This window comes from Danio rerio, chromosome 17 (genome assembly GCF_052040795.2).
Source record: "Danio rerio strain M-AB ecotype USA chromosome 17, GRCz13ab, whole genome shotgun sequence".
NCBI lineage: Eukaryota > Metazoa > Chordata > Actinopteri > Cypriniformes > Danionidae > Danio > Danio rerio.
The window spans coordinates 30,032,721-30,054,784 of record NC_141037.1 but is presented as its reverse complement, the minus strand read 5'-3'; the positions used below and the strand labels follow the sequence as shown (position 1 = coordinate 30,054,784).

The 22,064-nt window shown below is 35.3% G+C and overlaps 1 protein-coding gene across 5 annotated transcripts in view; it reads right to left on the bottom strand.

The window, feature by feature from the left end:
- The window catches only part of heatr5a (HEAT repeat containing 5a), a 42,270-nt gene extending 20,762 nt beyond the window's left edge, over positions 1 to 21,508 (bottom strand). For 2 of the 5 annotated variants that reach the window (XM_087288679.1, XM_087288681.1), the window contains exons 1-21: positions 21,385 to 21,508; positions 17,346 to 17,548; positions 16,065 to 16,276; positions 15,841 to 15,949; positions 15,003 to 15,152; positions 13,383 to 13,554; positions 12,986 to 13,143; positions 10,494 to 10,743; positions 10,256 to 10,411; positions 8,643 to 8,893; positions 7,896 to 8,007; positions 7,071 to 7,223; positions 6,792 to 6,891; positions 6,549 to 6,658; positions 5,507 to 5,670; positions 5,220 to 5,383; positions 3,824 to 3,929; positions 3,531 to 3,721; positions 3,294 to 3,453; positions 1,964 to 2,153; positions 1,681 to 1,850 (exon numbers count right to left, since the gene is read on the bottom strand). In XM_087288679.1, the coding sequence (XP_087144805.1) occupies positions 1,681 to 1,850; positions 1,964 to 2,153; positions 3,294 to 3,453; positions 3,531 to 3,721; positions 3,824 to 3,929; positions 5,220 to 5,383; positions 5,507 to 5,670; positions 6,549 to 6,658; positions 6,792 to 6,891; positions 7,071 to 7,223; positions 7,896 to 8,007; positions 8,643 to 8,893; positions 10,256 to 10,411; positions 10,494 to 10,743; positions 12,986 to 13,143; positions 13,383 to 13,554; positions 15,003 to 15,152; positions 15,841 to 15,949; positions 16,065 to 16,276; positions 17,346 to 17,471 (3,204 nt within the window). In that variant the 5' untranslated portion in view covers positions 17,472 to 17,548; positions 21,385 to 21,508. Of the gene's footprint in view, positions 1 to 1,680; positions 1,851 to 1,963; positions 2,154 to 3,293; positions 3,454 to 3,530; positions 3,722 to 3,823; positions 3,930 to 5,219; positions 5,384 to 5,506; positions 5,671 to 6,548; positions 6,659 to 6,791; positions 6,892 to 7,070; positions 7,224 to 7,895; positions 8,008 to 8,642; positions 8,894 to 10,255; positions 10,412 to 10,493; positions 10,744 to 12,985; positions 13,144 to 13,382; positions 13,555 to 15,002; positions 15,153 to 15,840; positions 15,950 to 16,064; positions 16,277 to 17,345; positions 17,549 to 21,384 lie in introns of those variants that run through there. The other 3 variants (XM_087288680.1, XM_087288682.1, NM_200478.2) reach the window with 2 other exon arrangements.
- Between the last annotated feature and the right edge of the window lie 556 nt (positions 21,509 to 22,064).

Genomic DNA, 22,064 nt, shown 5'->3' with positions numbered 1-22,064 from the left:
CTGGAAGTTTTAACACATTTAAGTTAAAACAGGCATGTCCACTCTTATTGGAAAAGTAAAGTATATTTTATACAAAATAAATAAATGTGAATTTGTTTGGTAAGCCACTGTTAATTTAGTGTGGACATTTTTTGCTATATCTGCTGAGAATTTTGTAAAAAATCTGCAGATTTATGCAGAATTTTTTTGAGAGTATCATAACTTAATATATGAAATAAAAAATATTGCCTTTTTAACTTTAATTTAATGTCGACAATGCAGACCCATCTAGATTCACTTATTTGGTAAACAAAGCAAGTTTCTCATATAATATATCTACTAAAAAACAGAAAATATTACTTTAAAAACTGTATTGTAAATAAATCACATGAACACTTTCATATTAGTCAATAATATTACTAAAATCAATTTAAAAACTGAATTAATATAAATTTGCTAAAAATGACAGCTCGATGGGCTAAAAATATGAGGAAATCTGCAGATTTCTGCACGCACAGATTCCATATGGGTCTACCGATGACATGACATTTTTCAAATAAAAGTATTATTGGCTGATTATATATTACATAATAATATAAAACATATAGACCAGTTCGATCTAAATATAATTAATGAAAACGAAAATGACACTGAGATATTTAAAATGTTGACGAGCAAGCTTATTGGTTGTTAAGCAAAAAGCAAGCAATCACCTGCGGCATGAGTAGATAATGTTGTCCAAAGCAGATTGAAATAATCAGCCTGCAAGGCCAATAGATGAGGATGCTTCGATCGTTCGGCTAAAGACCAGTATCGGCCGATAATAACATTTAATGACTTGATCGGTACTTGTCAAAATCATGAACCGATCACAGTGGTTTGTTTGAGTTTACAAGCAGAGGAACCATTTATTATATCTGTGTTATGTTATTTTCTGTAAAGCTACTTCTGGTTATAACATGTCCACACTAAATGGTTTTAAGAGACATGTTTAAGGGATTATATGAAGCATCCTTCATCTATTCTCTTAGGTAAGGAGAGATCTCCACTTGAGTATCACACTTAGAGGGAAAATGTGCTCAGAGCATCAAAATCAGTTCTCGGTATTGGCCGATCACCATGACAAGCAATCGATACTTTGTATCAGCTGCCAAAATCTTGATCGGAGCATCCCTACTTATAGAGTTTCAAAACAGAACTTTGTATTAATACATTTATTGGCTATTAGCAGTGATATCAGTGGAATCTAAAACAATAATCACTAACTGGCTGATACTACAGATTTCTTTTTTTTTTTCTTTTACCTCAAATCAGTTAATTATTATATATAATTTATTTAATTTATTAATTTATGTTATTATACCTAAATTATTAGATATAAACATTTATAATTTAAATTAAGTCTGCCTCAAAACAAATATATACTAATATAATAATATAAAAATAAAATTATATATATATATATATATATATATATATATATATATATATATATATATATATATATAATAAAAAAAAGCATTTTTTTACTTCTTGAAAACTACTTTTCTGCTTACCTAAACAAATCTGCTGGAGCAGGAAAAAAACAACGTTATAGCCCAACAACCTTACGAAGTTTACTGTATTTGTGGTATCAGATCTGTTAAGTTTAATGTGTGTTGTTGTGTATGACTGTGGGTGTTCAGTGCATTGATCACATACACAGAGACTTGGCACAAGGCTGGACAGATTGACGAAGCGTGGCGCAAACATGTGCAGCTGCTGGAGGCAAGAGATGGCCAGAGCCTGGACTAAACAGTCCTGGCTATCCTGCATCACAGCACAGCCCACCAAACACGAGGTCCTCACCGCACACACACCTGGACCCTCACCTGGAGATAGTTTACAGGAAACAACCAAAAAGATATGAGAGTTTAAAGGTCTCACCTGCTTGATGACAAAGTGCTTGAGTTTGTTTATGGGTAAATAAATGTGTGTTATGCACCTTGCAGATCCGGCCCCACAGAGGTGATGAGGGCGTTAAGACAGCGGCCCAGGCTTTGCTGCACCTCCACGTGTGTGTGTGGGGTAGAGAGGAGCAAACGCAGCACCAGAGTGAAGCTGGCCTCCAGGTGACTGTGGTACAAAGGACCTGCTAGGTCCACCACAGTGGACAGAGCATGAAGAGCCCACATCTGCACACAAAGTTCACTGAAAGATTAATGCATAAAAAATAATAATAAAAAAAAAAACTGCAATCTGCGTCAAAACATTCTCTGTTCATTCTAGCTTCAAGCATAAGTTGCTCGTTCACACTGAAATGTCAGAAAATAATAAAACTTAGTTAATATACAAATAAAGTTTGTCTTGTTTAACATTTTTTTAACAAACAGACAAGCAAGTTTTATGAAGTGCTAGCATGTTTTAATTTTATTTTCGCCCTTTTATAATGTCTGAAACAAAATGCTAGCATTTTAATCATGTTTTAGCAAGCTTAGCATATTCTAGAACATTTACAGTGCTCAGCATATATAAAAGTACGCCCCTCACAAATCTATCTTTTAAATTCTTATTTAAATAGGAAGCTATACAACATTAAATTTGTGCATATATACATTAGATTAGTCTGTACTGAAGCCAAACCTGGAGCTTATTAAACAAAATAAATTATGATAACGGTCTAAAACATAGTACAACCAAATTTATATGTTATAGAAAAACATTAAAGACAAATTTATAGGAGAGTTTATAACTTATAAACTTATAAGGAGAAAAAAATCAATTGAAGCAAAAAAAATTGAAATATTGTTGAATTTTTGTAAGTTGCAATTTTTTTTTTGCAATATTTTGCTTGAACTTAATAGTATTGTCTTACAATTTCTAAATATGTTTGGTGACTAAAATATTATTTTAATAAATATATCTGTTTAATAAATTGGTTTTGTTTAAATGCAACAAAATACATTGCTTATATTCACTGAGAATTGGATAAACATATTCATTTTCAAAATGGGGTGTACTCAATTGTGCTGAGCACTGTAAACATGTAGTTGCACTTATAAAAAGTTGATATTACAATGCAACAGGTCTGTGTTGTTTACAACAAAGCACTAGCATGTTTATGTTTTTAACATATGGATGATTAGATTTCCTGTGTGTATATATATATATATATATATATATATATATATATATATATATATATATATATATATATATATATATATATATATATATATATATATATATATATATATATATATATATATATATATATAATATATATATATATATATATATATATATATATATATATATATATATAATATAAGTACCTGTACTTCTGGTGAGGTATTATCCTGGGACAGGGTAAAAAGAACCCCAACACAGGCACTGAGGTACTGAGGGGAGCTAATCCCACCAAGATAACGGTAAACCGTTCCGAGGGCCAAGGCATGGCCTGTGCGTGTGATGGCATCCCTTGCTGTCTTCAGTCTGGAATACATTTACATTCAGTTCAGATGATCCATATTAAGTGTTTGTTTAATAAAGTGATTTTGTAATCCACTCACTTGTCAAAGCTCATGAGAGTGAGGGAAACTGTGAAGCCGGGGTCAATAAGAACTTGCACCAGCCTTGCTAAACCCTCTGCAGCCATGCAGCGCAGTAGAGGGTTTGAGCCCTCCAACGCCCCCAACAGGAGAGACAATGCTGGTCTTTGGACCTCCTCTGGCCCCAATTCCCTCCGACTTGATGCCAAACTCTACAAAGCACAACAGGAAGAACGGGAAAGAGAAACAAAGAGGCTTTATATGGCATGAATGCACTGGTTAAAGATGCCTAAAATGGTTAAAATGCTTCATACCTTCAAAGTGCAAAAGAAAGCAGCAGTTACGTGTATTTGGACTGTTTGCTGCCGAGCTCCTTTAAGCTGTCGCACAAATTCACAAAACTGCTCCAGGACCTGAGCCCTTAAATAAGATAGAACACAGAAAATGCATGACTACTTTAAAATATATCTATTTGACAATATTGTCACTATGAATTTGACATATTACATATATTAAATATAAAATACATATATTAATACATATATACAAAAAACCCTAGAAAACAACTGTAAAAGGCGACAATTCATCTGTTGTTATGTTTTCCAACTTTTAAAAAAATCCTGTAGACAAGCTGTTAGCAGGAAAAAAGATGCACTGAAGGGCGATGGCCCCATATGATCAGTATCATTTCCCTTTCCACTGGTGTTTAATAATGCATGTGACATGGCAAGAGCAGCCCCCAATTATGCAAATGCATGCAGATGTCTGGATGTAAATTTGGCTATGCTGCATAAGAAAGCACTTCAAAAGCCTCTGGCTCTCATTAGGGTCAGTTCCCAAAAGGATTCACTATCAGTAACAATATCAGCTACTTCCAACAATCTGAATAACTTTAAACACTAATGTTGGTTAACATTAGTATATCCAACATTCCAGTGACTGTATCATAAAACAAACAAACTGCATACATAATTTACAAAGTGGGATGCATCACTTGGAAAACAAAACATTTCCCAGATACCCAATTTAACTGGCAAGTCTTAAGTTTCATTATTTACAAGTGTTACTGGTTAACTTATTTGTGAAAGTAAAGGTGTACTGCTAGCATAACGGTCCTAAATAAAGTCCCTGAACAAACCTACAAGTATTTAGCAACATCAAGATTCTCTCAAACGAACTCAACTAAAAGGCCTCTTACTAAGAGTGGCATCATACAAATAAATAACCACACCACACTAGGATTAGTTCACCTAAAAATTAATATTGTGCAATTAATTACACATCATTATGTTATTCCAAACCTCTGAGACCTATGTTGGGCTTTGAAAAACAGATCATGGCATTTGTGGTGAAATCTGAAAACTTCTCTATAGAAAGCAACTGACCTTACATGCTCAAAGTCCAAAAAAAACAACCTCAAAACAGACCACAAGCCTGCAGTGGTATAATTGAAATGTTATCAAGTTACGAGAATATTTTTGTAAACACTTAAAACTAAAAACGCGTCTTTATTTAGCTGTTTCTTCCGCACGAGTCAGGACCATTGTGGCCTATGGAGGATGAAGGATCTCTTGGATTTCATGCAATATATCTTATTTTCGACAGTGGAGATTAATGAAAGCTTAGTTAGTTAGTAATTAATGACCAAAACTTCAATTATGTGTCAACTAAACTTTTAAACAGATCTCACTGTGCTAATGAAGGAAATACCTCTGCTGGACAATCAGGTGGGGAAAAATCACTCCAAACAGCTGGACAGCAGCCACTGTTAGAGCTGAGGCTGGAGGGAGCGGAGTAGGAACCTCTTGAGATTTCTCAAAGATGGTAAATGAGTCATATTCTAGTGTCCCACCTCCTGAACCACCTCCATGCAGCTTCACACAGACAGAAAATACATTGAGATTAAATACGAAAGTCGTACTGAATAGGACATGGATCAATGACACTGACTACACATTAACAAGGCTATTTTCCTGATGATTAGACTGCTGCCTGACCTGCTCTTCTATATAGCGCTGATCCATATCCTGGAGTCCGGGACCCAGCAGAGCCAGGTCTTGGCTGTAGCACAGGGAGGGCAGCAGGTTCCGCTCAGCACATGCTGTGATTTCTGGCCCGGTCAGATCATTCAGCAGCTGCTTCAGAACTGTGCCAAAACTCTCTGAGCCAACACAATCAAAACACAATAAACAAATACATACATATTTGGCCAATCAAAATGTTCATTTTCTATATAAGATTTCAAGATATTAAAAAAATGAGAATCCTAAACAGCTCTCTAAAAATCTAAAGCATGATTAAAATGACAGTATCAGAGCAGCAGGGTAAAGAACACTCATATGTCAGAGAAAATGTACTGCCAAACCCTCACTGACCTCAAGCCCTTTACTGTTCAACAAAATAGTTAAAAGATATTTATTTCTCAAAGATTTCTGTTGTAACTATTTAATTACTTTTGTTAACAGATTTTTGAGTGCTGCCATATTAAACCAGGAGAAAGAAGAAAAACTATTTCAGTCCTCATGTTTTGAATGTTTTTGTTTGTTGTTACCCTCTGATTGGGAACCATCATATTTTGTGGTAACAAAACACAAATTTTTATACTTAAGGGTTAGTTCATTCTCCTATCAGTCTCTCTCTCATGTAATTTTAAACCTTTATGAGTTATTTATTATTATTTATTATAAACCTTTATTATTTTGAAAAATAATGATTGCTGGTACCTATTGACATCCAAAGTAAAAAATAAAAATACTACAGAAGTCAATGGGCAGCAACCAGCATTTTTTAAAATATCTTATGTTGTGCTAAACAGAAGAGATAAACTCAAATAAGTTTTGAACAAGTAAAGGGTAAGTAAATGATGACATAATTAAAATTTTTAGGTGAACTATCCCTTTAATAAATTAATTTGTGGCAATTTGAGCTCAAATTTTACTGTGTGAAAAGCAAGAAATGGCTTCTTTTAGACAGAGAGACATGGGTCATGAACTTGCCCGATTTAGTTCAGTCAAGTTTAGAATTATAAAATCTGCTTACCTTCATAGATTTTAGGTTGAAGCAACTTGAGGATCTCATACAATCTTAATTTAAAGACTGTTGCTGCATTTTTTATCTGATTTCCATAAGATTTAATAATAGACGGCAGCCTATAAAGAGAGGACAAAGACAAAAATGTCACAAATATTTATCTGTCAACATTATGATTTTATTTTGCCACACTTTAAACAGGTCCAACTTCATGGTGTTGATTATTATTTTAAGCAACCAAAATCCACTTACTGAGTTAGTAGGGCCACCGCACAGGACAGGAGAGGAACAAAGCGACAGATGACATCATCAGTGAGAAGCTCTTTGCAATGAACCACCAGACTCTTTATTGCTACAGGGAAGACCACAAGCTATGAGGATCAAAAATCATGGCGAATAATTATTCCTAAATATGTGTAATCAATAGCGAACAATCTTCATTATTACTGTGATGTCAAGAAAAAATATCAACAGATTGTATGGTGCATGAAAAAATCTTATTTTCCCTTAAAATAATTGAGAGACCCTCACCACACAGTGCTCCTGCCCGACCCTCCAGGGTCACCTGCCAGGTGAAAGAGTCTCCACGCCGCAGCTCCATCTCCACATCCTTTACAGACAGCGGGAAGGCACATTTCCACAGCAACAGCAATCGAGGCAAGTGATGCTCCATTACAGTGGGACCTTGAATAAAATATAAAAAAATAACAAAATAAAGGGACTATAAGCAGGAAACTAACTCCTTGAAGCTACAGTATAGACACATCTTGTGTTTACTGAAGATCATGTGTAGGCAGTAGGGGTGGAACAATTCGCAAAAACTGCTGGTACGCTTTGTAGTTTGGTTCGGCATACACTGCAAACACAAACAAATACCTATTGCAATGTAAATGTCATCATTCTTAAATCCAATTTTAGCATTAGAGTTTTTATTTCCATCTTACTCACACAATTTTTGCCTTTTGTTGTTTTTGTCTTATGTTATTGATTAATTGTAATAAAAAATATAGCTGAGAGAGAAAGACAGAAACACAGATCTTTAGAATGATAAAACTTGAGTCATATGAGTTTGCAACATTTAGTGTTAAACAGTCGCTGTAAACTCTGAATAAAGGAACAAAGTTAAACCGTGATGTGACAGAACAGATGCCACTGGGCCAGAACACACCATAACAACCTGCTTCAACTGCAGTGATTAAGCGACTAAAGGCACAGACATGAAAGAGCGTGGCAGCTAACAAGCATCAATAGTGCGGGATATAAACATATTACAGTCAGAGAGCAGGATAACAGAACGGATTGTTTTTTTTTTTTTTTCCCCGAGCACTGTTCCACCCCTAGCACACAAACTCATACCTAGTGTTGAGAGGGCACCGAGTAGCAACCAGCCTCCTTGAGTGCGCTGAATGGAGATTCTGCTGTTCTGAGCTGCAGATCTCAGCAGATCTTCAGCCAAAGTCATCACCATCTGAAACCAGTCCAAGAGAAAGCAGTGATGCATCAGTTTTGATCATGTATGTAAAATATGCCTGGAATGATGCTAACAACATTTACATGTGCACAAAGTGACTGGTGCATTGTTTTTTTTCTTTTGAATTCCAAGGAGAGAGATAGATCAGTCCAAAAAAAAAAAAAAAACTAAAAACCTTTTCATAATTCACTACTTATGTGTGACTGATAAGAAAAACAGTCAGCTAAATATTTTTTGTACCACAATGGTCCAAAATATTTTTAATAAAGTCAACTATAAAATAAAGGAATTTAAGTTTGTGGAGGGATAAAATTTGCCTTTAAGGGTTAATTTTTTATGAGATGCAATAAACTTAATTGAATTAGTTTTAATTTCTCAATGTTTAGACAGTATTTCACAAGCTCAACTTTTACGAACAAGAAATTAGTATGAAAGCTACTAATGGGAGTCCATACAGTGCTACTGAGTCTGATTGGAAATTGCAGTTGCACAAAAACACCTCCAGTAAAATAGAATCAGCTGAACACTTTCTGTGTAAACAAGTCTTGAGCATAGGACACAGACTGAGAAAATCTTTAAAAAAGCATGAACAAACTCTTTGTTTGTTTTAAGATTAGGCAAAGAACACATACCTTGCCCTTTGAATGTGATATTCCCAGCGGAGAGAGCTGTACGGCCCCCAGCAGAGCAGCGATGGCAGCACTGTATCCTGCCACGGCCTCTGGGCATGACTTCAGGGCATTGAGCCTCTCTACGCAGCGGTCTAGCAACACCGCCACCTGAGCTGGCATCCCTACGGCAATACACCGTAGGCACCAGGCGGAGGCCAGACGAGCAGATGCACTGGGGTGAAGAAGAACAGAGATCACGGTGTCCAACATTCCTGGCAGGAAAAAAAAAAAAAGCAATTGAAATCAGTCGTCACAATCACATATGCCAATCTGAGCTCTTCCTGGGATGATTCTGAAGCTGAATGGATGTGTAATATCTGCACCTATTTGAGATATCTTCCTTCATCCAGGCTATAGTATGACACATCTATTAAAACATGCTTTAAAAGACAGTCAAAGCGTTAGAAATAGGTTGTTGTCCATACCAGCTAAAGTGACAAAACAATTACAGCTGTTGATAAACCTTTTGGATAATACTTGTGGACTTCAATGAATATAAGATTTATATTTATCTTTTAAGGCCTTTTATTTTCTAGATTTTATTTTATTTACAATTTATTTTACTTACAATATCCTATTCATCCTATCCCATACATATACGGCTTAGTCCCTTTATTAATCTGGGGTCGCCACAGTGGAATGAACTGCCAACTTATTCAGCACATTTTTAAGCAGCAGATGCCATTCCAGCTCATTCCAACCCATCTCTGGGAAACACCCACACACACTATCATTCACACTCATAAACTACAGACAATTTGGCCAACCCAATTAATCTATACTGTATGTGTTTGGACAGTGGGGGAAACCGGAGCACCCGGAGGAAACCCACGCGAACGCAGGGAGAACATGCAAACTCCACAAAGAAACACCACCTGACCCAGCCGAGGCTCGAACCAGTGACCTTCTTGCTGTGAGGCGACAGCACTACCTACTGCGCCACTGCGTCGCCTGTTATCGAAAATACTCTTCTAAATGATAATAATTGAAAATAACTAGTATTTTAATATATTTTAAAATGCAATTCATTTCAGTGTCGGGAAAGCTGAAATTGTTATTTAATGAATGTAATTGTTCCACCTTTCAGTGTCACAATGTAAAGAAATGTTTAAATATGTTGAGTCAACAAAATGTGGAAATGTTTATGGTTAATGTGTGGAAATATATAGTTTTCAGCATTCATTGGTGAGCAGTTGGTTTAAAGAACAGCTTTTATTTGAAACTGAAACCTATAATTTAACTTTACAATTATAATTCTACAATTTAACAATTTGAAAAAATTTTTAAGGTAATTTTAAGTCAGTGGAATGTTTACTAAATAAGCTATTTAACTTTTTCATTTATATAAACTTTTATTTACATTAACTCCCAACCTTTTAAGGGTAAAATAATACAATAGTTAAATAAATACACATTTTTTAACCATTATTTTACTTGCCATGTATTTTCCTTTTTCTTTTTTTTTTAATGCAGGAGGGTAAATATATGCAACTCTCCATACAGCATCTAAACATGCCTTAAAAAGGTTTAAAGGGGTGGTCAAATTATTTGTTGACCAATAGTGCATAACAAACCTATTCCAGTGTCCTGCAACAATGGAGCAGCAGTAGAGCTCAGGTCCTGTACCAAACTGCCCAGCTCCAGCAGGGCACACACCAACACATGCTGACTGGCTGCAACATCCGCAGGGCTCACACGCGTCTCCATGTTTCCTTCATGAAGAGATGCATCTGACAGAAACATGGGACACATATAATACACCAGACTCAATATCCAACCCAAGGAGACCTAAATATTGGCCTAGTTTCGTACCCACAACCCTCTTCTGTTTGCTGATCACTTGACAGATCTCCTTGGCAGCGGCAATTTGGGCCTTTTCCCCTAGCAGAGTGCCAAGAGTGGCCCGCAGTATGAAGGAGACACAGCAGCGGCAAGACACAGCATCTGCTGGGTATTGTGTGGCCCGCGTGTGAGATGCCCACTCCATGAGGAGAGAAAGAAGTCTGGAGAAGTGCGTCTCCAGCCACACACCACCCAGAATAGACACAAACACCACACATGTCTGTTTAAAAGAAAGTCGATGGCATTCAGGTTAATATCATAGACTAAAAGGATTAATACAAAATGTATTTTTAAATAAAATAACAGCAAAAAAAAAAAAAGTAAATATAAAAAAAAAACTTCATTGTAGAAGAACCAGTCATGCTGTACAGTTATAATTAAAAGCAATGCTGATATTTTTTGATGAGAAAGTTCTGTGAAAATAAACAAGACTTAATTGCTGAATGCGGTAAATTCGCAGAGACTTTTATTTTCAGTCAGCAAGCCCCAGGGCTTCCAGTGAATTGTCATCCCAAAAAAAATTATTAAATATCGCTGCTGTTAAGATCTGATTTCTTAAAAAAAAAAAAAAACTGCAATCATCACTGCCTGAATGAGATACGATATAAAGTGTGTATCAGACCAAACAAGATGCACTGCATTGAATTCCATTTGCCCGAGGCGTCTTTAAAATAAGGAAATTAATTGTACCCCAGTATGCTGCTAATGACGGCGTTGTAATTACATTACAACATTGATGCTGGAACAGAAATCTTATAAAATTGAAAGTAGTCACATAAATCTTGCACCAAAAGTTCATAATTGGCTAAAAAAACACTAGCTGTGCATATAGGCCATTAAACAGATTTATTTGTATTAATGTGATCAACTCTTTCTTAACTGCTGCTTTCTTTCAGCTACTGTATAATTCTAGTTTTAAAAAGTGCATTGCACGTATGCATATTTATAAAAGTTATGCATTAGAGGAAAAAAATTGTTGTTTCTGTTGACCACTGATGACATTTTCTCAAATCATGTCATTAAGAGCATAAAATGGAAATAGCTTAAAACAACAAAAAAGTGCCATGTTGTTAGATATGCTAATGGTCATTTTAAATGAAACAATACCAATGCTTTAACCTCAGCTAAGCAAAATATTTAAATATTTCTCCATTTCTTAAAGAATTAAAAAAAAATTAATTAATATTTTATTTAAAATATGGAGAAAAAACAAAACAAATGTTACAATTTTACTGAAAAGCATGCCTATTAAATGTAGGAATGTAACGATTCACCCGACTCATGATTTGATACGATTCACGATACTATAAAAAAAAAAGAATACAAACTAAAGAAGACTAATTAATATAAACAAACTAAAACTGTGACTGTGCTGGAGTTTGACATATTTTAAGAAATATGAGAATATCTATGTTTTCTGGTATAAGCTGAAGTCTTTGCACATTTACAACGGCCCCAGCTAAAAAAATCTCTTCCACTGAGGACTGAGATGGCTGGTGTGGAGAGGTAAGCCTTTCCTAAACCAGAGAGCAGTGTGTGCAGAGATGGTCAATAGGCCCTCTGCACCAGGGGGACTGGCCATTGGCATAAAAACTGATTATAAAATTACTAATTATATAGTAGGATAGAGACAGGAGATGAACTTAATTATGAAGGTGAATAATTAACATTACCTATATAATTAATTAGTATAAATATCAGTGTGATACACTTAAGAAAAGATAATCTTGAACATTTTTAAATAGTAAATAATAATAAGCAAATGAATAAAATTGGTATAAACTAATATGAAAAGGAGAGGGTCAAATAATCTAATACATGGTTCTAAAACAGAATAACTGTCTCAGTCTGAAAAACATCTTCACACTTTCGTTATAAAAACACTGATGCACTGTGTTATCTTTGTAGCACTTGTTAGAGCATGGGTTGGCTTAATAATAGTTTTTTTGCAGTAGTTTTTCACTGTGCTGGCGGTTTATGTGCTTTATATTCGTTGTTGTTTAAGAAGCAAGTAAACGTCTTTTCGCAGTATTTGCACAGATGGTGTTTTTTGGCGCACTTCACAACTGTCATTCTACTCTACCTACTCATTGGCGTAGAGCAAGAGGTGGAGAGGCTTGCAAAGCCAGCTTGCATCTGTAAACACAGTGCCCCCTCTGTTCAAAAAATGTATCACGATTCATTCAACATTTCTAATCATTTGAATAGTCAAATATTTGAATCAATTTTCACGCGACTCGCGGCGAATCGTTACATGTCTAATTAAATCCAAAGAAACTACATTTTTAAAGTGGTATTTAATTTTTTCAATGTAAAATTTTATAACAGATTTGTCAATTTTTGGGAAAATTCTGCACATGAATGAAGAATTTATTTATTTTTTGTGTTATATAACATTCACCGGTTCCCATTTTTACCCAAGACATAAATCAAAACAGTGGCACAAACAGAGGATAAGCGACCTGTGTGATGCCCACGCGCACATCTCTGCTGACTGAGCTGGTCCCTTTCAGCATGTCTCCACTGGCCCGCAGGAAGCCAGCTCCACCCCGCAGGAAACCAGAGCTCAGAAGCTCCATCACCTCCTCCAGGGAGCTGCGCTTGGAGCCCGGCCTCGGAGCTGAGGAACAGGGGAGGAAGAATGAAAAGAAGAGAAGTATAAGAGAAAGTGAGACAGCGCAAGGGGATAAATGATAGAACAGATGGAATGGAGTGGGAGAGAAAGATGAGCGTTACATTTGCAAAAAAGAAAAGCGGCATGTGGGAAACAGAGGAGGAGGGAAGGTTTGGATTTTTTATGATCTTCATGACAAGATGATCAATGTCCTCCGAGGATGCTGCTGAATGAAATCCACCCACCTATAGCCTGTCTGGGCTCCAGTGCTGATGCTAATAAAGTGCCAAGCAGCTTTGAGATGCTGACTCGGACATCGTAGTTTGAGCCCTCAAGCGCTCGGAAACAAAGAGTGGCCACATTATCCAGCTCTGTGGACCACAGGAAGACAGCCTCTCGCTGGAGCTCCAAAAGACACTACCAAAAGTAAAAATAATAGTTTAATAAAATAAAAAAATTAACTTTTACTTGGAACAGTCAAAAGCATTCGAACTTTCACAAGTAACAGTCTGCAATATATGCTCAATAACTTGATTTTCAGGTGCTTTTTAAGTAAACGATTTTTTTAAATGAAATCTGTGAGATTTTGGTCCCTCCGTTGAAATTCTGTTTACTCAAAATTCTTCTTATTATTAAATGATTTAAAAATCCAAATGAAATTAGTGGTTTAGTGTAGGAAGCCAAATTATCATATGCATTTATTTATGTGGCAAAACATATCTTTCTCACCAAGAAAGACAGTACAGAATCCAAAGACAGATACTGATAAGATCAGGGCCTGGTTAATTTGTGGATTTTGAGGTTCTTAGGATGTGGTCACATGTTGATTGGTCAGATTGTACGTCTCAACATTTCGGCTTTGGTCACATGGTCAAAAAAAAATACTAAATAGATGGTAAACTTTGCTCTGGCCTCTTTTTCTGCTCTGTGCTTTTCCTGCTCTGCAGTTCTCTTCTCTAAATCTACTGCTATCAAGCTATCTTCAGGGCTTACTTTTTTGTCTCTCTCTCTCTCTCTCTCTCTCTCTCTCCCCCATTGTCTCTCCCTCTCAGGTAACTTTATTTTACATTTAAGATAGGTACAATTTATGTCATGTTTTTATCCTTTCATGTTTAATCATTTTATAGAGTTAGGTTGTAACTAATTCAGTTGTAACCATCGCAAGTTATTGTCATTAAATCAATTCATTTTCAAGTATTTGTGAATTACGTTTGATTTAGCATCAACACTTAATTGCTCCATATTGCAACACAATACAATCACTTAATAGCAACGCTCTCCCACATTTTTAGCTATTAATGCTACCCTCATTTCCACTGGTATAAGATTGCAGAAGGATGGTTTGACTAGAAATGCAGTTTTCACCATCATACTGTTAACTTTTAAGTCGTTAGACAAAACTACAGTTCAAACCACTGTAGTTAAATACTCATTATTTTACAAGCCTTAAGAAATCTTCATATTTTAGTGTTTTTAGATGGGAATAAAAGTTTAAATTGTTTATCATATCAAGAAATTGGTAAGTCTTTCTGGATTAAATTGCTTGATTGACAAATTTTTTATTTGAATGCTTTACAAACTTTTTGAAGGTGAAAACAATTTTAAACGGAGAGGAAAAAAATCTTTCAATTCTGATGAAAAAAAATCTTCATTAGCATTCTAGTAGAATAAATCTGGATAAAATGACATGGTGCAATCAATTTGTTGTGAACTGATCTCTTTAAGATTCCACAAAAGAAAAAAAACATATTTTCCTTCAGTAATCTATGAATGCAAACCCTTGCCCGTCCATAAGCAATATATGCTTTGTGAAGCAGACTAATGATCAGCAACTGAGGCATGTGGTTGAGTTTTTTTTTTTGTACCTTTGCAGCAGCACAGCGCACAGCCATGGAGCGATCAGTGAGACCAGTGCGAGCAGCTTTATAGATGTCTCTGTGACAGGATACAGCACTTACACCTAAACCCCTCAGAATCCTCTCAACGCACAGCATGATCTCACAGCGACCCTGAGACTGGACACATCAACACACAAACATTACACAGATTTTAAAAAATAAATAACAAAAATATATATTTTCTACAATATAAAAATATTATTTGCATCCAATTTTCTCTATTAGAACAGGCCTCCCAGATCACATCAATCACAGAAACTTGTGTTTACTTTAAGTTCAAATGTGGTTTAATTCAAGATGAGATGTTTAAATATCAAACTTTCTGAAAGATAAAACTTTACATACAATAAAAAAAAACAACAAAAAAAATACTGTTCACCCAAAATTTTTATTGTACTGGGACTGGTTGTACTTTTATTTATTGGGGCATACAGAGTAAAACATGTTCTTGAATAAGCAAAAATAAATAAATAAATAAATAAATAAATAAAAAATAGTACATTGAGATATGACTGTGTTGAAGTTTGCTTTTGGAAATTTTATGTTAGAGACAGGCTAACTTTATTCATTTATTTTATCATATAATATTTTGATTTAACTTCATGATGGTGAATTAATTCTGTCCACAAAGTTTTGATCAGTAAATTATGAGTCGTTCAAGAGCAAAATGATAAAATTATTTATGTGATGACTTTAAAACACCAAGTTTGGTCATCAAAACAAACAAAAACATGATTTTCCACAATCGCGTACAGTCACATCTTTATGTTTTTGAAATGACATACTGTTGCAAGGCCACACTTACCTCTGCACTCCTCATAGCTTTCAGAAGGTTTGTTGTGGTCTCTTTAAATGAGTTGATGAGCAGTCGGCCCAGCTGCTCATACAGCGCACCCAAACACGCCACAGCTGCCCTGTAGGGAGCAATAAGTAAAGTCAGTGGCAGAGGATCAAGCTGAAGCCCATCTGCAGTGCAGGCGGTGGGTGTGCGTGATGCGTGCATGTAGGCCACAGATTTATGACACTCACAGTCGGGTAGGCAGGAAGCTGGGAGAGTCATCCTTGCTGCGGATGATATCATTACAGCGGTCCACAGTGAGGCTGGACGTGAGGGAGTCGCCCACTCGATACACTAGCGCTAGGCACTGTGCCAGCAGCAGACGCGTCGGGGGACCCGGAGAACTCGTCAGTACTGTCGTCAGCTGCTCCACCAGACGCTTCTGTTTCTGTTTTACATCAGCCTGCCACACAAAAACCAACACAACATATTGTTTTGTTTTGAGGTGCGCTTTTATTTTTCACTATCGGCAATGTAAACATTTAAAAGAGAGAAAAAAAATTTAAGAACACAGCACGAGTCAAAGCTCACGGTCTAACCTTTATTTTATAAAACATCTGATTTACATGCATACTTCTAGTCAGTTTAAAGAGATAGTTCACCCAAAATGAACTATTTCCCAAATTGTTCCAAACCTGTTTGAGTTTCTTTCTTCTGTTCAGCACAAAGGAAGATATACTGAAGAATGTTGGGGAAGAAAAAAAATTCAGCCACTGATTTTCATAGTAGAAACAAAAAATACTTTGGATGTCAAGGGCTGATATGACCAGGCAGGGAAGGAATTAAAGAACTATGAACCCCTCAACTTGAGTAATAAATATTAGAAGGGAGAAAGGTTATATTAATTAGTTACATTAAGGGAATGTAAAATACACAGGGAGATGTTTAGGAATTGTAATTCAACCATCATCCAAGACATGTCTGAGATTCCCTGGATTAAAGACAACGAGTTCTATCTAATTGCAGTGTAGTAGGCTATACTAAGTGGCCTACAATTAAAATGTGAATTGAATAAATGGTCGAAAAAAATCATCTAAATAGAGATGCTGATGTGGCAGAAGTTAAATCAGATCGTTGCTTCAATGGACTTTGTTGGGTGTAATTTGCTGTATCCTAGTCTTTTTTTTTTGTTATTAAATGAATGAATGGATAATTCACTTTTGACTAGATTATGTGGAATCATTTACTAATGGCTTTTGTAAAAGTAAAGAAAAAAAAAAATCTGTAAATTTGACTCGCGTGCCAATTGTAGTGTTAATTGTGTTTCCCAGCACGTCATCAGCAAGAAACTCACACATTGCTAGTCCATTGCAGGCTGAGAAACAGACGGTGGAAAGGCAGACAAATAATCAGAGAGTCTGTTCTGAAAGGCTTGCTTCTGTTTGTGTCCGAAAGAGAAAGAAAGAGAGGGAGACAGACAGAAGTGTTCCTACTCCAAAACAGAGAGCTTATTGTCAGCGGCCTCGACTCACCCGGTCTGTGGCAGGGAGAAGTTTCTTGAGGAAGCGCAGCCACTCGAAGACGAACTCAGCCCTCTGGTGCTCCGGCAGCTGACTGCAGGCCTCCTCGTTGAGCAGTAAACTATGAGCCTGCTCCATCTTCCTGGCTCCCTGTAGCTTTTCACCTGAGACCCACGACCGCAGCACCTCTCACCTTCTAGAAGCATCCATCTGCTCTGAAGCAAAAGTTTACACCAAAGTGCCGTGAGGAAATACTAAGGCATCCGTGGGAAAGGTTAACAGAAAACTGTGCAGAAAAGTAAATATATTGAAACAAAATAAGCAAATGCTGCTTTATTAATATCCTATTTTATACATTTGAATATTTTGAATTGCGTTTATTGTTTTTAGTTTAGTTAAGAAAGGTATTTTGGTATTTTTTGTGATTTCTATTAGTTAGTTAGTTAGTTTTATTTATATCTTTTTATTCAAATTTTTTTATTTCAGATTTTGTTAGTTTAGTACATTAAAGTAAATAAAAATGAGCAATGGGCAACTAGATGAAATAAGTATGATTAATATAATATTTCAGTTAATGTTTATTTTAAAACATTTTGAAATAGTTTCAGGAGTAATAATTTTCTTATTTAAATAAATGTTTAAGAATAACGTTTTATTTTTTGCAACTTAGATAGGATCTTTATTACGGTGAGCGAGAGAGCTTAACGTGTTGCAATTTAAGAAAACACATTCAATTACAAAAATGACAGTAAGTTGAGAAATTATCCTCATCAGTTTGACAGCAAATTTGTGCTGCAAATCTTCACAATGCAAAAACATTTTAATGGGCAGCATTTTCTCACATTTGCAAAAAGAACAGAACACAACAGAAATGTTTCAAGTGGACTCTAAAATGTGACGGACGCCGCTGTGCTGTGACTTTTGCTCAGTGAAGTTGTAGGTGATCTCTGAAAGGTGAGTTTTTGGTTTCTTCAGGTTAATATACTGCTTCCCTTGTCGTTTGTAGTTTATTAGCCTAAATAACCATAACCTAAATAGCCAGGTCTAGGGCTGCGCAATTTGGGGAAAATATATAATTGCGATTTTTTTTTTTTTTTTTACATATACTGCGATTTCTGTAGTCTGTAGTCAAGACTCAGCTCAGTATTCTGTATTAGGGCTGCTCGATTATGAGAAAAATCATAATCGTGATTATTTTGGTCATAATTGTAATCATGATAATTCAAAATGATTATCAGTTGAAGTCATAATTTTTAGCGCAAAAAAAAAAATCGATTAATTGCACAGCCCTATTCTGTATTGTAGCTTCTTACTGCTAAAATGCAGTGAGTGTTAGTTAAAAAAGAAACTGAAAAGATATTAATTACTTAAACATTTATTCAAATTAGTTTCTAATTTAACTAATTTTTAATTTTAATATTCAAAAATGAAATTTTCATTTTTCTCTAAAGCAAACAGTAAACACAAATACAATGACCTTACCTTTCTGTAAACAAGTTGAACTGAAATTAGGGAGATATAGCTTATATAAATATATAGCATATTATATAGCTTTTTATAAAAACACAAAATAATAGTAAGTAATTATAAAAATACAGAACACTCAGCAAACTAACATGGCTGAAACAACTCTGAAATTTAGTTTGCTGTTGCTTGCTACAAGATTAAGTGTCAACGGGAAATTTCATTTGACTTTTTATCAATACACTCATTACTCAATCGTGCACACTCAATTGGCTAGTAGGCTATCACACACAAACAGCATTAATCGAATAATCGCACAGCTCTAGCCAGGTCTTTCACATTTTAGGGTCCCCTTCAATAGTTTCCCTTGTGTTCCATGTTATTTAAAAGTGTTGTGAGATAATGCAGCGTTTTATTCATTTATTTGTGTTGTAAGAAAAAAGGCAGCAGGTTTTTTTTTTTTTTTTTGCGTTGTGAGAATTTGCAACATGTGTGCTGTCAAACTGATCTTTTCGCAATTTGCTGGTGTTTTTTGTAATTGCACATATTTTCTTAAATTTCAGCATGTTAAGCTCTCTAGGCCACCATACTTTATACATATTTATACAAAAGAAAATATCACTTCAGGATTTATGGTATGGGTTTAAGTAAAATGCTAATCATCAGTTTATTCTATAAATAGGGTTTCTACATGTTTCATCATGTCACATTTAAGATTTTTAAGACTTTTTAAAGACCATTATAAATGAAATTTTACACAAGGCTAAACGCTAAGAATTGTTTCTAATGGCCCAGTTGAAACATTAAAAAACACGAAAAACTAATGTTATTGTAAGGAAGATAAGCAGGCTATATTGGTAAAAAGAGTCAATAAATAACATTTTGTTAAAACTTTTACTGAGATGTTTCATTGGATAGGTGTTGGCCCGACTGGGTAGCCTTACATGGACATAGGAAAATTAATACATACAACACAATATTTCAGTGAGTTTAAGACTTTAGGCCTTAAAAAGTCTTAAATTCACTGAAATATTGTGTTTTAGGCCTTAAAAAGTCTCAAATTCACTGAAATATTGTGTTGTAGGCCTAAAAAGTCTCGAATTCACTGAAATATTGTGTTGTAGGCCTTAAAAGGCTTAAATTTACTGAAATATTGTGTTTTAGGCCTTAAAAAGTCTTAAATTCACTGAAATATTGTGTTTTAGGCCTTTAAAAGTCTTAAATTCACTGAAATATTGTGTTGTAGGCCTTAAAAAGTCTTAAATTCACTGAAATATTGTGTTGTAGGCCTTAAAAAGTCTTAAATTTACTGAAATATTGTGGTGTTGTAGGTCTTAATTTTCCTATGTCCATATAAAGCTACCTGAATTTAGTTTTTTTAAATTTAAGACAATTTAAGAGCCCGTGGATACCCTGTATAAAGGGCTAATAACATTTCTTCCACATTTTAAATAAAAATCATAATTTAGAGGCAGGCAATTTGTCAGAATAACTAATTAAGTGGCTTAAAAGTACAAATACAGGGTTCTTCAATCTTAACTCTTACATCTTTTCCTTTGCACGAATACATGGCATCTAAAAGAAACTAAAATGAAATCACAAGTCCCAAACTATACAAAAAAAAAACTGTTGTAATAAGGAACTGATGCAATTAATATGACTCTACACGTCTGTATTTACTGATAACAATGTTGCTGCGTTTCCTGTTTTATAACTTCTACATTTCATCTGAACGCGAAAAAGTCTGTAATAATATCTGTTCATGATGAGTTTACTGGCCTTGGAACGTCAATTCTTCAAAAAGTAGCTTGTAAACTTATATGTTGCTGCTATGAATTATGCATAATGTCCAGTGCGTCTGCGCAGTCTTGAGAGAAATCAGCAGATCATGCCATTACAGTGTTTAAATAAAATAAGAAAACCTCAAATGGGAAGTTTGTGGGATACTGACATCAAAGAGCCTGTCAGGAGTGTACATAAAGCATGGGATAGTTAAAATGTATGTCAAGTTTGCTAAATGGTAAGTTATATTGGAGGGAGAATGAGATCTTACTTTTCTGAGCTTTTTTAAGATCCACAAAATGTCACTTATATTTCAATTTGGCTCAATGTTGCAGTTTAAACTAAATCTGCACGATACATATGATTACAATGAAAGTGTTTAATAAATAAAACTGCATTATTAACCTTTGTTCGTTGTTGCTTTTGATTTTAAAAAAATCGAATCTGTTTGAGAAATGCATCAACATATTTGCATAAACAGGGCTTTATAAGCGTGTTTGATTTGTTGATGTATAACAGATGATGACTCCAGGCTAAATGAACAGGACTCCTGCTAACCCGATTTGCTGCCGCTTCACACAAAGATTGTTATCCTCTAACATTTATTTTTTAACTAAACATAAGACAATCTAAATTGTAACATGTAGATGTCAGTAATTTAGTAACTGTTTGGTATTTTGCTAGCCTAACGCTAGCTTATATCCAATGCTAACTAATTCCTCTGACATGCTAGCGGGATAAATCTTCAAAAGCAGCAAATTTGTTGTATTTAAAATGAAAATATAGTGAGAAAAATGTGTATTACCTGCTGAATCCATCAACCGTATTGTAAGGGGGAGGGCAGTGAGAGAGGTATTTCTCTGTTTGAGTCGGTTGTTTGTGTGTAATTCCTCAAAGACATCTGCTTGCCTGAAAGTGCGAGTCAAACTGAAAAGCAGCCACGTTAAAGAGAACATGGCCGTGAGTCACCGCTAGAGGGACACATACATTTTGCCATTACTGAAGTATTGCTGCCTAAATTTGCTACATGTATAGCAATTAAATTTTTGTGTAACAATATAACATTAGCATTAATGGGGTATACTCAATATAGGTGACATTTATGTGGTATAGCATTTCTAAACCAACCAACGTTTGATAAGATTCACCAATTAGGAGAGGTCAGGACTTGGGCTGGGTTACTCACTGAAGCAGGCTTGAGCCTGGTCAGTACCTGGATGGGAGACCACATGAGAAAACTAGGTTGCTGTTGGAAGTAGTGCTAGTGAGGCCAGCAGGGAGCGCAGGACCGTAATCCCAAATCCTAATGCCCCTGTAAAGTAAAATAATGTGAAGGACTCTCTGTTGTCATTAAACGTCCCATGGCAATTCTTGTAAAAAGTAAAGAATTCCCTCCATTTGGCCCTTACCAAATTATCCCCATCCACTGAATTGGCAGGATCATTGTCTCTCCACTCCACCAATAGCTGGTGTGTAATAAGTGCG